Genomic DNA, 17,734 nt, shown 5'->3' with positions numbered 1-17,734 from the left:
GAAAATCGGAGGTAACCCACTGCGCTAAAGGCCAGAGGAGCTTATTACATCGGACTGAGAGCCCAATGCACAAAAGGTCCTAGTTAAAAACCGTGTGTGTTTAGAACCTTGGTAGAACTTACCGATTTGGAAATAGTGAGCAATGCTGAAAGGAAATCGCATGCAAATGAGCTGCACACAATTTCAGCAAGCAGCTCGGTAGGGAAAGCGCCTTGCACGTGCACAGAACGTCTGTCGGTAAGTGTCCTGTTCTGTACATGCTCCTAGGACTGGTGTATTCTTTCCTTTCTCCTGCAGTACTTGCTGGCTCCACTGTACCCCCTGTCTCCTTTCCCTTGCAGTGCTCTGTTGCTGGCTCCACCTTCCTCCTGCAGCTTACTTGCCTTCCCTCTGCCCCTGATAATCTTGCTTGGGAATCTTCTCCTTGCTAAAAGCACCCCAGCTGACAGGGGCTTTCCCCAGCCAATTAGCTGTCTGCTTGTTTCTCCCCTCGCCCAGCTGCCAGCTGACATCACAAGGGGCTTTCCCCAGTCGATTGGCTGTATGCTTATTTTTTCACCCCTAAGCTGTGCTCTGCTCTCCCACAGTATTTGCTATTGAAAAAATCTCCTCCTTGCTGAAAGCCCCCCCCCCCTTAGCTATTTTTTTTGTTACATTTGTACCCCGCACTTTCCCACTCATGGCAGGCTCAATGCGGCTTACATATACAGGTAATTATTTGTACCTGGGGCAATGGAGGGTTAAGTGACTTGGCCAGAGTCACAAGAAGCTGCCTGTGCCTGAAGTGGGAATCAAACTCAGTTCCCCAGGACCAGAGTCCACCACCCTAACCACTAGGCCTCTAAGCTGATCGCCTCTCTCTGATACTGCTTGCTATTGAAAAATGCAAGCAGACTGCTCCTCTCAGAAGTGTCCTTCACACAACGACAGCTCCAGACCTGACGGAAAATTTTGCACGATAAAGGTAGGCACTCCTTTCTGTGGATCACTCGGAAATGTCTGTGCATCACTCGGAATGCTCATTTTAATACTAATGAGCTCTTTGTAATTCATTGAATAGGATTATCGTTAGCTGCTATCCCGAATTGTAAAAACCATACAGAACCCCTTTGTGCATTAGACGCTGAATAACGTGATTGCTAGACTGGCTAGAACCAGTTTAAATCGGACGTTGCTAGCATGGTAAGCTTTAAGCGTCAGCCCCTGATTCCCCATTTGCTAGTTCTGCTTATGGATCTGGGTGATGTCTTCATTAGTTGTCAAGAAAGGCCAGCACGTTGATGTTAGAATTTTATTCAGCAGGGAAAGAGTGAATAGAAAGTAGGTATGGACTAATATGATGCAGGGATGAATTCAAAACTGGAATGAGAAGAGAGAGTCTCAGTGATTCAGTTTAACAGCACAATGAATAATCTAAAATAAAATAAAAAATAAGAAAAGAAGTCTGTCACAAAACGCCTAGAGCCCACCTGGGGGGTTAACCCTGCGGCCACCTAAAGGGTCTGTCCCAGCACTGCTCAGGTCCACTACTACCTGCACACATGCTCTACACTGGCATACCCTTCCACTCACTTGCTGGGTCCCACTTGCCTCTTGGCAAGTCTCCCATCTGCAAGTTATTTCCCCAGTGGTTTCTAAGGACACTGGGTCCACAATCCCAGTTTTCCCACAGTTCCCCGAAGACACTCACACACCAAAACACAAACCACATTCTTAGTCAGTCCAGGACAGCAGAGTCAATAAACTAATAAGGTTTATTGTCAGGAAACTGAACAGTGAACAGTAAGAGGAAAAAATGGTGAAAATATAGCAACAATAGCAGATAAATCAAACAGGTATCAATATTAAAACTAACTAAAGATTTGTTTACTACCTGAGTAGTACCTGGGGAGTTCAGGAAATATAGCTGCTCACAAAATATAGCTGCTTACAGGGCCTTAGTGAAGAGCTCTTTCTCTGTCCTCTCCCTGTCTGAGACTAAAGAGTACCTCAGTGCTTAAGTGGGGAAAAACTGTCACTTCTGTAACAGCTTTACGAAAAAAAGACAGTCACCATCTGCTGACCAAACAAGGGAAATGCACTAGGGAACAAATGTCATACTTTCACATAAGAAGTTACAAACATAAGTCCCCTGTTTCGTCACAAAAACAAACCTCCAAAAGCAGTTTATCTGGCACTACTGATTTAGGGTGAAAGTTATCAACATGGGCTGTTAAGTCAGGCTATTTTACCACAAGTCCGATTATTTTAGTACAGGGTTCCATTTTTTAAAATATCTTTATTGAATCAGAGATAAGATGCACTGTACATTGTAAACCAATCAAAAAAGAACACGCACAAAGTTGCTGAATAAATAGAACCACAGTGCTAAAGAATGTGTTGCATCTCATATCACATAAACAGCATAAAGGAGTGGCCTAGTGGTTAGAGCACTGATCTTAACATCCAGAGGTGGCCGGTTCAAATCCCATGCTGCTCCATGTGATCTTGGGCAAGTCACTTAACCCTCCATTGCCTCAGGTACAAACTGAGATTGTGAGCCCTCCTGGGACAGTGAAATATCCAGTGTACCTAAATGTAACTCACCTTGAGCTACTACTGAAAAAGATGTGAGCAAAATCCAAATAAATAATTTGAGATTCTGTTGCTACTATCTGAGATTTTACATGGAATGTTGCTACTATTTTAAATTCTGTTGCTACTATTTGAGATTCTACATGGAATGTTGCTATAGTGGAGGAGTGGCCTAGTGGTTAGAGCACTGGTCTTGCAATCCAGAGGTGGCGGTTCAAATCCCACTGCTGCTCTTTGTGATCTCGAGCAAGTCACTTAACCCCTCCATTGCCTCAGGTACAAACTTAGATTGTGAGCCCTCCTGGGACAGAGAAATATCCAGTGTATCAGACTATAACTTACCTTGAGCTACTACTGAAAGGTGTGATCAAAATCCAATATTTAAAAATAAACAGTATAATACAATTAGTGTCATCCCTCCTTGATCATGTTTATGGGAAACCCTAACCCTCCCCTGCCAACCCTCCCCAATACCTTGTATTTCTCTCTCTCAAGCAGTGCTTATATTTCAACATTTTTATTGATGATACAACAGGCTTAACAGTCAGCAATCTCAATATACAGCCAATGAAAACAAACAGACTGGGTGATGACAAGATAATAAACACACATCATAAATTTTTACATTTTCTCCCCTCCCCTACCCAACTCCCCCGATCAAATCAAATTCTTGATCCAAATACTAGGACATTTCTCATCCCCCCCCCCCCCCCCCCCCACATAACAAACAACCCTACAAAATTGGACCACCCTTCCCCAAAGTAAACAACATCTTTGCCTCGCAGGGTCCTGGCTCTTGTGACCCTCTCGAGGTACAACATAAACAGATAAATAAGATCACTTCCCCTCCACCCCTTCCTCAACCCTCCCACCTTCTAAGTAGGCACCCAATTCTTATGAGTCACTGAGACTATTTAAGAGCAAACTACGACCCCGGGAATGTAAAATTTGTAAATAAGGATCCCAGATCGCCAAAAATCTCCTCTTACATTTAGGTGAGCCTTTAACTTCTACGGTCCCCCAGGTTGCCACCAAGTGAACCTGATTCCTCCAATGCCAGTAGGCCGGAGGATCAGGAGAGGTCCAGTATTGTAATATACATTTACGTGCAATCAGACACAACCTACGAAGCAACATAGCCCCATGCCTTCTTTCTCGAAAAGCACCTGGCATGTCTAGCAAGAATTGCTCTGGAGTGCCTAATATCTCAAGCAGTGTTTAATTCTCCAGTGCCCTCTGTTGAGTCCCGTTGCCATCACTAGTCTCAGCCTCTGCTCTCTCTCTTGAGTACACGCATCATCATTGGATATATGTGCTCCACCTTCAGAAAGGAATCCTGGAGTGTGAGGCCTAATGACTGGGGAGCCAGCTCCGATAAATTCCCATAGTTCCTTATCTTTCACTGATTCAGTTAGACCAATGATCCTGATCTCCTTCCTCTATTTTCCTGATGTCGACTCGTTATAACAATTATTTACACTGAGACTACCATTGTGGCACGGTGCACTTACGCCGAATCCACAGTCCTCCTGAAGCGATACTCTTTCCTCAGCTTGCTGCAGGCTGTGAGCCCTGCTGCTGCTGCAAATTCTCTTTCATGTCATCTACTGATGCTTGCAGTTTGGATAATAGTTCGTCAAGGGCAGCTGTTGAGTTGTTTGGTAAGTTCATGAATGCTTCCTCTTGCAGGATCACTATCGGTGCGGTAGCTTGCTAAGACCACCGTCTTGGAGCTTCTGTTTGGCATGCACTCCTTTCCAGACCGAGGAGTCTTTGCTGGCATTCTGCACAGTGCCTGCACGAAAAACGCTGCAAGTTCTACAATTTGTGCTCCTGAGTGTCCTTTACACCCTCAGTGGTATTCTGGGCCAGTTTGGGATAAGGATTTCAAGGCTCCCACATGATTTTTGGCATGAGAGGAGCAGAGCTGATGGACATCTGCACAGCTAGGCAGCATCACATGACTCCCACAGGGTTCCATTTTATGCAGCGAGACCCTCTGCTAAAATATCCCAATGTGGTAAAATAACCTGACTTAACAGTTGCTCACATTAATAACTCCCCCCCCCTTAGGGCCAGATTCTATATCTGGCGCCTAAAAAATCTGCGCGGAAACTAAGCGTATTCTATAAATATAGGCACAGTATATAGAATACGCTTAGTCGATAATGTAGCGCCTAAATCTAGGTGCGTTCATTTACACCAGTAAAACCCTGGTGTAAATCCATGCGTTGTAGATTTAGGCGCACTGGCTCTTATTTTGTAATTACTACTACTACTACTACTACTACTTATCATTTCTATAGCGCTACTAGATGTACGCAGTATATTATGCGTGGAAACTTTGGAACACCCACAAAACACCCATAAACACACTCCTTTTAAGCTACAAATGTTTATTTTGAACTGTGCGCTTTGCAATTTAGGCATAGTCTTGATAGATACACTTAGTGATTTCCACGCATAAATTGTAATTATTGCTAATTAGTAATTGTTGTTAAGTGCTGTTAAAAATGCCGATTACCTTGTTCCGCCAATAAGATATGCACATATCTCTGCTCAGAATCTAGGCACCATATATAGAAGCCGGGGATTAATGTGCTTTTCAAAACACACAGTTGTCATTACTCACAGCATACTAGGTAAAATTAATTAACTTGGTAATTGCAATGTACTTTCTGAATTCATTCCAGGAGTTCCTTATGTCCCCCAAGTACAGGAAGGATTCCACTTATGATCGTTTGTTTGGAGTGTATGGTGAAAGGTAAGCAGCCAAATGCAAGTCTCCCCTGCACATCTGGAAAGGAGAAAGGGATTTGATAATCCTGTTTGGTCTACCCTGAATTTGAGGTCTGGATAAGGGGCATCTCAATAATGCAAACATTTTGAAAGAAAATCAACTTATTGGTTGCATGGTGACAGTCCTTCAGTTCAATTGATGTATACACAGAAGAAACAAATCTTGCAGAAACACAATGTGTAGTAAAAACAGCGAAGATGACAAGAAAGGGTGGGCAACGCTCCAGTTGATAAAACAGTTTATTAAAAGAGAACCGAGACTCGACACAGTTGTGTTTCGGCCGACAAGGCCTGCATCAGGAGTCTCTTAGATAAAATAAGGTCATCCACTTGATAAATTGGTCATTGCAGATGTATAGGAGTAATCAATCATGTGTTCCATGTGCTCAAGAAGTACAAAGGCTTATGAGCAGCGTAACACCAAGACGTGAACTAGTTATTTGATTTGCAATTGAAAGTTTCTGGAGCTCTTGAGGTCTTTCACTCATCAGGTTCTCAACCTATTCCTCAGTGCACACCTAACCTGTGGGTTTTCAGGATATTCTAATACAAAACAAATGAACACAACAGCCAAATTCAATCCCAAAAGGTCCTAAAAAGGCATACAATACTTGAAAGCATGAGAATTACCCTCAGAAACCAAGGTATTGACAAGGTCTGACCAACAAGACCCGTTATCTATATAAGATTTTGGTGTCCGTGGTCTAATCTCTACTAGGAACCACCAGCAATGGTTCCTAGTGGATTCTTGTCAGCGAGATAAATGCCCCTGCATAAGTTTGTCTGAACTGGGTTGTTCCTGATGAAGCCCAGAAGCGGGTGAAACGATATGGGCCCCGTTGAACACAATTAAGCAGTTGGAATGAGGGGTGATTAAGCCAGCTAAGCAAAGCTAAGTTATTTTATGCTATAGCTGTGCTTTTGGAAATATTTGATTCTCAGTGAAAATGTCTGCATTGTGAGAACATTCTGATTGTAAGCATGTGAGATTAATTTTCTTACCCAATGAAAGAGATTAGACCACGGACACCAAAATCTTCTATAGATAACGGGTCTTGTTGGTCAGACCTTGGTCAATACCTTGGTTTCTGAGGGTAATTCTCGTGCTTTCAAGTATTGTATGCCTTTTTATGACCTTTTGGGATTGAATTTGGCTGTTTCGTTTGTTTTGCATTAGTTTACGCCGCTTAGATCAACAGCTCATACTGTTACTTATCTATTAGCTTTTCAGGATATCTGCAGTGCATGCAAATCTATGTCGTGTATATTTATTGCGGATATCCAGAAAACCCAACTGGCTGATATTCCCCAAGGACTGGGTTGAGAACAACTGTCCTAAAATACCTCTTAAAGATCAGTAAAGAGGAGGGTTGGCTTCTAAGATCTCGTGAGCTTGCTGCCCTGTATAAATGAATATTTTGCAGATCTGGATTTCAGCTACTAGGTATTGATATCATTGCTCTCAAAGACTCCTAGAAGGAATTAAGAGTTGGGAAATCCGGAACTGATTAGAACAAAAACAGGGAGAACTTCTACGTCAGGAATACCAAACAGGAAAAAGCAGAGGCTGACCAAAGGACAAATCCAACACTGGAGATGTTATGGAGAAATACTTTATTGATGCAGATACTGAGGGATCCGACACGGTCCGTCTTTCAGCGTATCACAACGCCTACATCAGGGGTCAAATGAATAAATGATCAGCAGGAACCTATACTCAAAGTCAGCAAATATCAAACCGGAGAACAGACCCACAGAGTTGTTAGTGTCTGTCTATTTGCATATGCCTTTGGTCAGTCTGACTAAATTAAAGTTCTCCGGTTTGACATTTGATGATTTTGAGTATAGGTTCCTGCGCTGTGATTGGCTCAGAGACTTCCAGGTCTCTCAGCTGAGTGAAGCACTGCCAAAAAAGACGTTTTTATTATTGCAAGGGAGGAATGACGGCCAAATGGACGGTTTTTTTTTGGATGGGCGTCCTCAACTGCACTGTCCTCTGGATCGAGCCGCATCTGAGGGGTGTGAGCAGCGCGGTGTCTTCGGGCGGCACAGGGAGGCGTATTTGGCATGCGCAGAGCAGCCAGCATAATGCGTGGCTGCTCTGCGCAATGCTCGACTGGCCGGACTGTTTAACGACGGAATAGAGAATGCAAGTGAGCTACAACGAGCAGCTCATTTGCATTCCTATTCCTTGATGCATGTCCGTTCCTTACTGATTCGCTAAGGGAATCGGTAAGGAAAGGGCTTTAACGAGTCTTTAGTGCATCTTGCCATGGGTGTCTTTTTGAGTGGCAGACGCTGCATAAGGGGTTTGTCTTTGTGTATGTGTTTCTGGGGGTGTGTCTCTGCATCTATGCATGTAGACAGACATACAAACTAATGGAGCGCCCCTCCCCCCCCAGGTAGGCACTATCATATAGGTAAACACGCCTGCAAATGGACCTGTGCCAGTTCTTACCTCACCCTCCTTTTTTTTTCTGTTTGTTTAGATTTTTGGGGGAAAGGACTGGTGACTGATCCAGATTACAATCACTGGCATAGCCAGCGAAGAATAATGGACCCTGCCTTCAGTCGAACGTAAGTGTCATAAGCCCCGGTTTCCTTTGGCAGATTTTTCCAAGATTCTGCGGCAAGAGTTTCACATGTTCTGCAGCAGTTGTCTTGCACGTCTTTCATTTAAATCGTGCAAATTTCAAAATGGTTTTACTTCACAGATTTATCTCCTGCATAATCTAAGTAGTCTAAGCGGGCTACAAGCAACATATATAATATATTCACACACTGATAGACAACTACATAGTAACATAGTAAATGACGGCAGATAAAGACCTGTTCGGTCCATCCAGTCTGCCCAACAAGATAAACTCATTTAGATGGGTTCCAGTGGCGTAGCTACGTGGGGCCTGAGGGGGCCTGGGCCCCCGTAGATTTCAGTCAGGACCCCCCTCCTGGCGAACCCGCCCCCTCCGCCGCCTACCTTCCGTTTTGCTGGCGGGGGACCCCACTCCCCGCCAGCCGACGTCCTCTCCGACCGTTCTGCTGCAGAGAAAAGTCTTCTTCCTTGCATGCTGACTGCACAACGTGCAGGATGTCAGATTCGGAGAACAGAAATGTTCTCTGAGTCTGACGTCCTGCGTGTACAACGTGCAGGACGTCAGCATGCAAGGAAGAAGACTTTTCTCTGCAGCAGAACGGTTGGAGAGGACGTCAGGAGTGGGGTCCCTCGCCAGCAAAACGGAAGGTAGGCGGCGGCGGGGGAGGGTTCGTGGCGGGAGGGGGGTCGGCAGAGATGGGGGGGCGACAATGGCGACAGGAGGGGGCGGCGGCGGCGGGGGGGGGGCTAAAATGTGCCCCTCCCCTCGAGCTCTGGACCCCCCCTCCCACGGAAGTCTGGCTACGCCTTGGATGGGTCAAAAGAAAATAAAAGGCTGATGGACTTTTTGTCTGCCCCAGACAGAAGGCCAGTGCTCTCTTGAAAACCAGAGTGTGTGGTACGCTTTCCTCTTGTGGGCATGAGGCGTAGGAAGAAATACTGGCAGAGCAACTGATGGTTAAGATGGAACTCAGAAACTACTATTGGAAGGTACTTTGGATGAGTACACCCATACTCATTCTGTTGTAAAACTCTGTGTAACGTAAACCAGTTCTGCAGGAAAGAAACACATCTTGGAATCCCTATGGATTGAAATTCCATGTGTAAAGGAGAAAAGGATAGTGAGAGGAGTGTACTACCACCCACCTGGCCAGGCACGAACAGATAGATGTAGAAATGTTATCAGAAATTAGGGAGGGTAACAAATGGGAAACACAATAATAATGGGTGATTTCAGTTACCCAACGCTCATTTCCTTCTGCACCCAATTCCTCCTCTGTTCAATTTACTTATAGCATTTACTACAAACTGTATATTCTTCTCACGACTTTGTAATTCTTTATATTGTTACTATGTAAGCCGCATTGAGCCTGCCATGAGTGGGAAAGCGCAGGGTACAAATGTAACAAAAATAAAATAGATACTATTGGAGATTCTACATGGAATGTTGCTACTATTGGAGATTCTACATGGAATGTTGCTATTCCACTAGCAACATTCCATGTAGAAGGCTGCGCAGGACGTCAGACTCACAGAAGCAGAAGCCTGCGCGGCCACATTGGTGATCTGCAAGGGCCGACTTTCTACATGGAATGCTGCTAGTGGAACTCTGGGCAAGTCACTTAACCCTCCATTGCCCCATGTAAGCCGCATTGAGCCTGCCATGTGTGGGAAAGCGCGGGGTACAAATGTAATAAATAAAAATAAAATAACATCGGGGCATGCTATCAATTAAAAAAATAACCAGGCATCAAAAGGACTCATCTCCAATAGCTCACAGTTAGGACCTGCCCAGCCTTAAGCCATAAACAAATAAGCCTTTAAATGTCTGCAAAAAGCAGACACCAAAGATAATTTTTCTGGCATTTCTCTGTGTGTCCTATCTGTTTTGAAGGAAAGGATCGTAGGCCCTGATGCGGAAAGTTTTGCGGTAGAGTCATGCGCAGATGTCTGAGCGCATGACTTGTACAGCGAATGTAATAACTGCTGCATGCAAGAAGCTAACTGCATGAAAATGTCGGGCCCTGTGTACAAAGGCACGCTTGCGTTTTAGCACGCACTATGTAGATGCCCGTAGGAATATTATGGGCATCTACACGGTTAGCGCATGCTAAAAACGCTAGCGTGCCTTTGTACACAGGGCCCTTTATGTGCAGAAAACCTGTGGCAAATACGAGGGAAGTATGCTGGGCGCATGTACACATGGTTTCGCTGTGCGCATGGCCAAACAAAAGTGTCGGCACACATCAGCACTCGTTCTTCTGCACTTAAAATAATGAGCCTTGCAAAGTTGGTTACGCATAGATTCCATTACATGGCTCCTGAAAAATCCGCGTTGAAAAAAAAATACGCCTAGGCGTATCCTAAAAAGCATGCTTAAATCTACGTGGATTATAGAATACGTCAAGTACCCGTCTGCGTGCTTGAATTTAGTCGCGAGCAGTTACGCCAAGTAAAAGTTGGTGTAAATGCCAATGTGAAAACAATCCACGACCACTTGAACTTCAGGAAATCACTAAAAACCTACCTCTTCAAAAAGGCCTACCCCATCGACCCCACGTAACCCTCTTCACCTACCAACACAGTATGACTATGATCGAACAGGACAACACGCAGTCTTCATCCATTCCGACCCTCCACTTATACCTCATACGATCACTATACAACTTTGTATTTGTTATCCACCGACTGGGCAAACGCCTTTGAGGGTTACTATGTAAGCCACATTGAGCCTGCAATAGGTGGGAAAATGTGGGGCACAAATGCAACAAATAAATAAATAATGTCTAAATTAGGCACGGACCGGGTGTAATCTATAACAATGCGCATAGATTTGTGAAAACACCCACGACCTGCCTATTCATGCCCCCTTTTCAACTATGCAACTTAGAATTTATGCGCATCACGTATAAAATAAGCTTAGACAGTTGTGGGTTGTAAATTCTAATGTCAATTAGTATCAATAATTGCTTGTTAAGTGGTGGTTAACGCTGATTGGCTTGTTAGCTAATTAAGTTGCGCATGAAAATCCAAAATACGACCAGATTTGCACACACAACTTAAGATGTGGGATATAGAATCCAGGGAAAAATTTTGCAAGGCTCTTATTTAGGCACAGAAGAAAATGTTGATGGTGGGTTTTTAACTTTTGGTTTTGTACCAACCACACACATGTTTGTTGCTTTCCAGTTTGCTTTTACAACTTGCAGGGGAGGCTTCCTTCTGCTTGCAAGAAAATAACAAGGCTGGCGTTAAATTAGAAAGATTGACAAGAAATTCTCTGCAGAAATCTTCTACGCCATCCTGCACCTTAGCGGAAAATTTCTTGTGCTGGCCCCAGTCAAAATGAGCAGCATATACTTAGAATCTTTTTTGTAAGGATAGAGGCCCTTTTTTACCAAACGTGCTAGCGATTCCCACACGGCAGTACCTGAAGAAAGTTGTGTCACCCCTTCCTACATTTCTAGCCATTTGTTTATTTATTTATTATTACATTTGTATCCTGCGCTTTTCCACTCAAAGCAGGTTCAACGCGGCTTACATGGTAAAAGGAATACAGAATATTGATAGAGAGGGTAAAAGTTAATTATACCAGATAATAGACGAGATGAGTGGGTAGAAAAGGCAATGGAGAGGGGAGTAAGTGGGACATGAAGTCTGGGTCAATGTCGTTATCATGGGGGTGGGTATGTGTAGGTAGATGGTTCATAAGATAATCTGGATTGTTTGGATAGGCTTGCTGAATAATGGGTATTAGTGCTTCCGGAAGGGTAGGTAGTCGCAGATTGATCGGATAGATCTGGGGAGAGCATTCCAGAGTTGACTGCCCAGGAAGGAGAAATTAGATCCATGATAGGTCTTGTACTTGATTCCTTTGCAGTTGGGGAATGCAGGGTTGAGGTAATTTCGCGAAGATTCAGACCTGTTTCTGGTAGGGAGGTCAACAGATTGAGCATATAGTTCGGAGATTCACCGTGGATAATCTTGTGGATTAATGTGTGGACTAGAGAGTTGCACGGGGACAGAAATGCGACCCATCTCCGCTGGAATCAAACCCGTCCCCGCTCATCCCCACCAGAATCTAACCCATCCCCACCCTTCCCCGTGAGTAATCTCCTCTGTCCCCACCCGTCCCCATAAAAAAAGGAAGAACTAAAGTGGAAGGGTATCCATGTTTAAATGCGCCTCGGCATTTCTCACCTCTAGTACTCCATCTACTATTCCATAAGTATCTATAGACTCTGCATATTCAAAGAATGCTCCTCTGCACTTCTCTCTTGACTCCTGTATAGTTCATGCATACTGAATGTTTAACTGCTCCTCTGCATTTTTCATGACAAGACGGTCCACCAACCAGCGTTGCGGGCTCGCGTACTGTACCTCTCCGTGAACGCCCACTCACCTTTCCACACTTACTCAGTCGACGGGCAGTGAGGAAAGCCAGTCAGAGTGAAAGACAGCGACCTAGGGGGCGGAACCTGGCGTTGCGTTATCCAATGTTTGCAGAGGGCGGGCAGGTTGCGGACTGTCCGGGGATATTTAAGCAGCCGCCCGAGCGCCACCTGGGGTGACAGTGCTAGTAGTGGGCTCCCGAAGGTATGGACGAGCTCTGCTTGCGTGTGTGCTCTTTAGCCATGCCACTGTGACTGCGAGCCTAAAGCGCAGGAGGTGGAGATGGCAGCCGAGGAAGGGGCGACCACCCGGGGCTTAAATGGATCGACGCTGCGCTTTTCTCTCCTTCTGGCTGCAACTTGAGTTGTGCGCCATGGCCGTGCTCCTGAGCAAAGGTGAGCTCCAGGGTTCGTATGGGGTGCAGGAGAGGATGGGGTGGGCGAAAATACAGTGGATCCGGCTGTTTGCTCCCTTTTACTTCGGGTGATAGGAATGGGGAGATCAGTATGTGTCCTCTTAGGCCAGTTGTCTGGTTCTCCCCGGTTCACTGGGTGGAATTGTAAGTATCTGCAAACTATGTTCATTCCAGTCTCAAACAAAGGTATGTGCGCGTCCCCACGGGAATCCTGCCAGAACATCCTCCATCCCCACGGGAATCCCGCGTGTCTGTTTCCGTCCCCGCGGCACTCCCGCTGACCAGGGGGGAACCTGCGGGATTCCCGCAAACCCCGTTCCCGTGCAGACCTCTAGTGTGGATCTTGAAGTTGATTTGTTCTTTGATAGGGAGCCAGTGAAGTTTTGCACAAAGAGGGGTGACAGACTTAAAACGTGATTTGCCAAAAACGAGTCTTGCTGCTGTATTCTGGGCAGTCTGAAGTTTTTTTCAGGATATGGGCCTTGCAGCCAAGGAAAATGCTATTACAGTAGTCGACATGGGTAAGTACCGTGGATTGTACTAAATTAAGTACATAAGTACATAAGTAGTGCCATACTGGGAAAGACCAAAGGTCCATCTAGCCCAGCATCCTGTCACCGACAGTGGCCAATCCAGGTCAAGGGCACCTGGCACGCTCCCCAAACGTAAAAACATTCCAGACAAGTTATACCTAAAAATGCGGAATTTTTCCAAGTCCATTTAATAGCGGTCTCTGGACTTGTCCTTTAGGAATCTATCTAACCCCTTTTTAAACTCCGTCAAGCTAACCGCCCGTACCACGTTCTCCGGCAACGAATTCCAGAGTCTAATTACACGTTGGGTGAAGAAAAATTTTCTCCGATTCGTTTTAAATTTACCACACTGTAGCTTCAACTCATGCCCTCTAGTCCTAGTATTTTTGGATAGCGTGAACAGTCGCTTCACATCCACCCGATCCATTCCACTCATTATTTTATACACTTCTATCATATCTCCCCTCAGCGTCTCTTCTCCAAGCTGAAAAGCCCTAGCCTTCTCAGCCTCTCTTCATAGGAAAGTCGTCCCATCCCCACTATCATTTTTGTCGCCCTTCGCTGTACCTTTTCCAATTCTACTAAAGTTTTCAGGGGAAGATAGGGTTTTACGCGTTTCAATATCCACATCATATTGAGCATTTTCTTTGTAGTGGGTTATAGCGTGATTTTCAATTGAAAGGTGGTTGTCTAGAATCACTCCAAGAATTGTTCTTCTGCTTGCGCTTTCGCCAGATGTATCTTTCTCTTGGCTTCTTTCAGTTTCATTCGGTATTCCTCTCCGTGTTCCTCTTCTTGAGTTTTTCTGTATTTCAGGAACGCCAACTCTTGGCCTTTATTTTCTCGGCACTTGCTTGGAGAACCATATCGGTTTCCTTTTTCTCTTGCTTTTATTACTCTCCTTACATAAAGGTTTTGTGGCCATATTTATAGCTTCTTTCAGCCTGGACCACTGTCCTTCCACTTCTCGTTCGTCCTCCCAGCCCATCAGCTCCTTCCTCAGGTATTCCCCCATTTTACTAAAGTCAGCATGCTTGAAATCCAGGACTGAGTTTTGAGTGGGCCGCCCTCAATAAAGCTATAAAATTTCATATTGAAATTTCTAAGCAGTTGCTGAGAACAACAAAATTCTAGGGGGGTTACTGTGGCAAAACAGGGACTTATGTCTATTATTTATTATGTTGCTGTATGACATTTTTTCCCTCAGTTGCATTTCCCTTAATTGGCCAGCAGGTGGTGCCTGTCCTGTTCTTTAAAGCTGTGGCTATTTTCCTTTCAGCTTATTTTCCATAGGAAGAGAGGAAAGCCTCTGAGGGAAAGTAACCTGCACTGCCATTGGCCAAATATCCTCAGTGTTAATGCTGTGGGCCCTGATTGGCCCTGAAGAGCAAAATCCAGTCAGAGAATGCTGGAATCGAATCCCCAGTCTCAGAGTGGGAATGTGGAGAGTGGCGATCTCTGCACTGAGACCCATTTCAAATCCTGTGAGCAGTTACTTTTCCTGAATTCCCCAGGTACCTCTAGGTAGTAAGAAAGTGTTTAGTTATTTTTAATGTTGATTCCTGTTATTTGTACCGGTTACTGTTTGTTGTTTACACATTTTCACCATTCATTATGTTAATTTTTCTGATAATAATCTATTAGTTTATTAGCTCTGTTGTCCTGGACTGACTCAGAATCCTGGTAGTTTGTGTTCTTGGTCTGTGGGGATTGTGCCCCAGTGTCCTTAGAAAACCATCGGGGAATTAACTTGTGCGTGGGAGACTTGCTCAGAGGCAAGCGGGACTCAGTGCAGTGGGTGGAGGGTACCAGTGTAGGAGCACAGACACAGGTACAGGCGGGTCCTGAGCAGTGCTGGGTTGGACCCTTTAGATACATGGTTAGCCCCAGGAGGGTGCTAGGCATTTCATGACAGTTACTTTTGTTTTGCCTCACCCTTTATATAGAACTCTAACATACCTAGGGCAGGGTGGTGAGGGCGGTCTGCCCCGAGTGCAGGCAGCAAGGGGGTGCGCAGAGCAGGTGCGTGGCTTTCGGCTCTACCAGTGTCTTGCCCCGAAACAGGAAGTTGATGTCAGAGGGGGCAGAGGACCAGCAGATCTGACAGCCGTACACCTGCTCTGCACACCCCCTGCTTGGAAGAGGAGATATGTACACTCTGCCCGGCATGGTGGGGGGGGGGGGGGGGGAGGTGTGCACTGCCTGGAGGGTGTGCGCTCCGCCCTGGGTGCCATAAAAGGTAAGTACGCTGCTGATATAGAATTACCATCATAGGCTCTGGGATTGGACACAGTACTCCAGATCAGTCAAGTACATTTCCACTGTTCTTAGTACTTCATTTTGAGATGCAGCGTGTAGCAAGGGGTACATAAGTATTACTATCCTGGGAAAGACCAAAGGTCCATCAAGCCCAGCATCCTGTTTCCAACAATGGCCAATCCAGGTCACAAACACCTGGCAAGATCCCAAAAAAGTACAAAACATTTTATACTGCTTATCCCAGAAATAGTGGATTTTCCCCAAGTCCATTTAATAATAGTCTATGGACTTTTCCTTTAGGAAGCCGTCCAAACCTTTTTAAAACTCTGCTAAGCTAACCGCCTTTACCACATTCTCTGGCAATGAACTCCAGAGTTTAATTACACGTTGAGTGAAGAAAATTTTTCTCGATTCGTTTTAAATTTACTACATTCTAGCTTCATCGCATGCCCCCCTAGTCCTAGTATTTTTGGAAAGCGTGAACAGATGCTTCACATCTACCCGTTCAAACTCCACTCATTATTTTACAGACCTCTATCATATCTCCCCTCAGCCGCCTTTTCTCCAAGCTGAAGAGCCCTAGCCACTTTAGCCTTTCCTCATAGGGAAGTCGTCCCATCCTCTTTATCATTTTTGTCGCCCTTCTTTGCACCTTTTCTAATTCCACTATATCTTTTTTGAGATGCGGCGACCATCTCATTTTGGGTATGCTAATACTTTAAGGGATTCACTCAGAGTAAGACCACAGCTTGTGCAGAGGGATGTGAACATGAAAACATGTTTCAATTCATTTGTGGTTTGTTTGGAATATTTTTTTTAATTTGTTTCACACAGTCTTGTTAAAAATGTTAGCACTTTAGAGCTTCTTTTAAAGTGTACAAATAAGCATTACATATGTGAATTCAGAGGATAACTTGCATTAAATAGATTTATGCAATAATATAAATGAATAAAAATAAATGATCCATTGAAATAATAAACATATTAGAGAAGTCTATGGTGTTCTAAATTGATGAGGAAATGTCGTATAAGAAACACAATCCAAAACGTACAGTCCAACAAGTAATAAAAATTAAATAATAATATATGTTGATAATACAACTTATGTATGTCATCTGATTAAAAAATATACTCATATATGTATATGGAATAACATGTGTGTGTGTGTTGTGTATATATATATATATTGGAAACAATAGCAGGGCTAGCATGGGGTTACACACAAACACACACTCACAGAAAAACCTGTACATATGATCACTGAAGGATATAGGAATCTCTGGATAACAGTCTTTAAAAGAAATACAAAGTGTTGGTGTTAAACTATATGAGTAAAATGGAGGAGAATGTATGGTGGAAGGAGATCTTACATGAGTGACAAAAAGGGGGTACAGGGTACAGATATCGGGATCGATGCAAGGAAGGAAATGTTTTGGACGTGAGTCAAATGACTGACTTGAAATAATTTAGCTGTGCACATTTTGTGTCCTGCAGTTACCTGATTGGTTTGATGGACGTATTCAATGAAAGGCCGAGGATTTGATGGACAGACTGACAGAAAAGGCCAATGGCAAAACTGAAGTCAAAATGCACAATCTGCTAAGCAGACTGACCCTGGATGTGATTGCAAAAGTGAGAATTTTTGTCATTATGACTTGCGTTTAAAGTGCAGAACAGACAGAGCCGACAGCGCATGTTTTGTTCTCGAGGCCAGATTGGAGCTGAGGCAAAGTTCTTCAGCAGTTCCAGCTCTGGCTGGTCCAGGAGTCTAAATGGGGACCCTCTGCATGGCAGCACGCAACACTGCCGCTGCGCCATTTTTTCCAGGAAGCCTTTGAACGTAAAAAGACCAGTGAGAAGGCACATATGGAAACCACACTCCTTTCAGTGCATGGAAACCCATCATTGGCTTCCTGCTGTCTACCGCATTCATTTTAAGGACATCACGGTTCATAAAGCCGTTTATGTTGGCCTGCCACCCAGTTTACCTTACTTCTCTCATCGCTCCTTTCACCTCATTCCGTTTTCTTTGTTCTACCAGTTTCCAGATGTTCATTCCACAGGCAGCCCCTGCTCGCTTGGAATCCGCCAGGCACGCAGCTGCCTTCTTTGCGCTCTGGAACTTTCTCCCACCCACACTGCAGACCAACAGCGGCATAATCGAAAGAG

The 17,734-nt window shown here is 44.6% G+C and overlaps 1 protein-coding gene across 1 annotated transcript in view; it reads left to right on the top strand.

Annotated features, from left to right (window-relative positions):
• LOC115477051 (cholesterol 24-hydroxylase-like) overlaps positions 1–17,734 on the top strand; it is a 38,649-nt gene that overhangs the window by 11,288 nt on the left and 9,627 nt on the right. Inside the window, exons 4-6 of the mRNA XM_030213666.1 lie at positions 5,268–5,338; positions 7,863–7,950; positions 17,060–17,197. Coding sequence (XP_030069526.1) covers positions 5,268–5,338; positions 7,863–7,890 — 99 coding nt within the window. The 3' untranslated portion in view covers positions 7,891–7,950; positions 17,060–17,197. The remainder of the gene's footprint in view (positions 1–5,267; positions 5,339–7,862; positions 7,951–17,059; positions 17,198–17,734) is intronic.

The sequence above is a fragment of the Microcaecilia unicolor genome, chromosome 9 (assembly GCF_901765095.1).
Source record: "Microcaecilia unicolor chromosome 9, aMicUni1.1, whole genome shotgun sequence".
Lineage (NCBI taxonomy): Eukaryota > Metazoa > Chordata > Amphibia > Gymnophiona > Siphonopidae > Microcaecilia > Microcaecilia unicolor.
The sequence above is the reverse complement of the archived record's forward strand: the minus strand, read 5'-3'. Positions and strand labels throughout refer to the sequence as shown.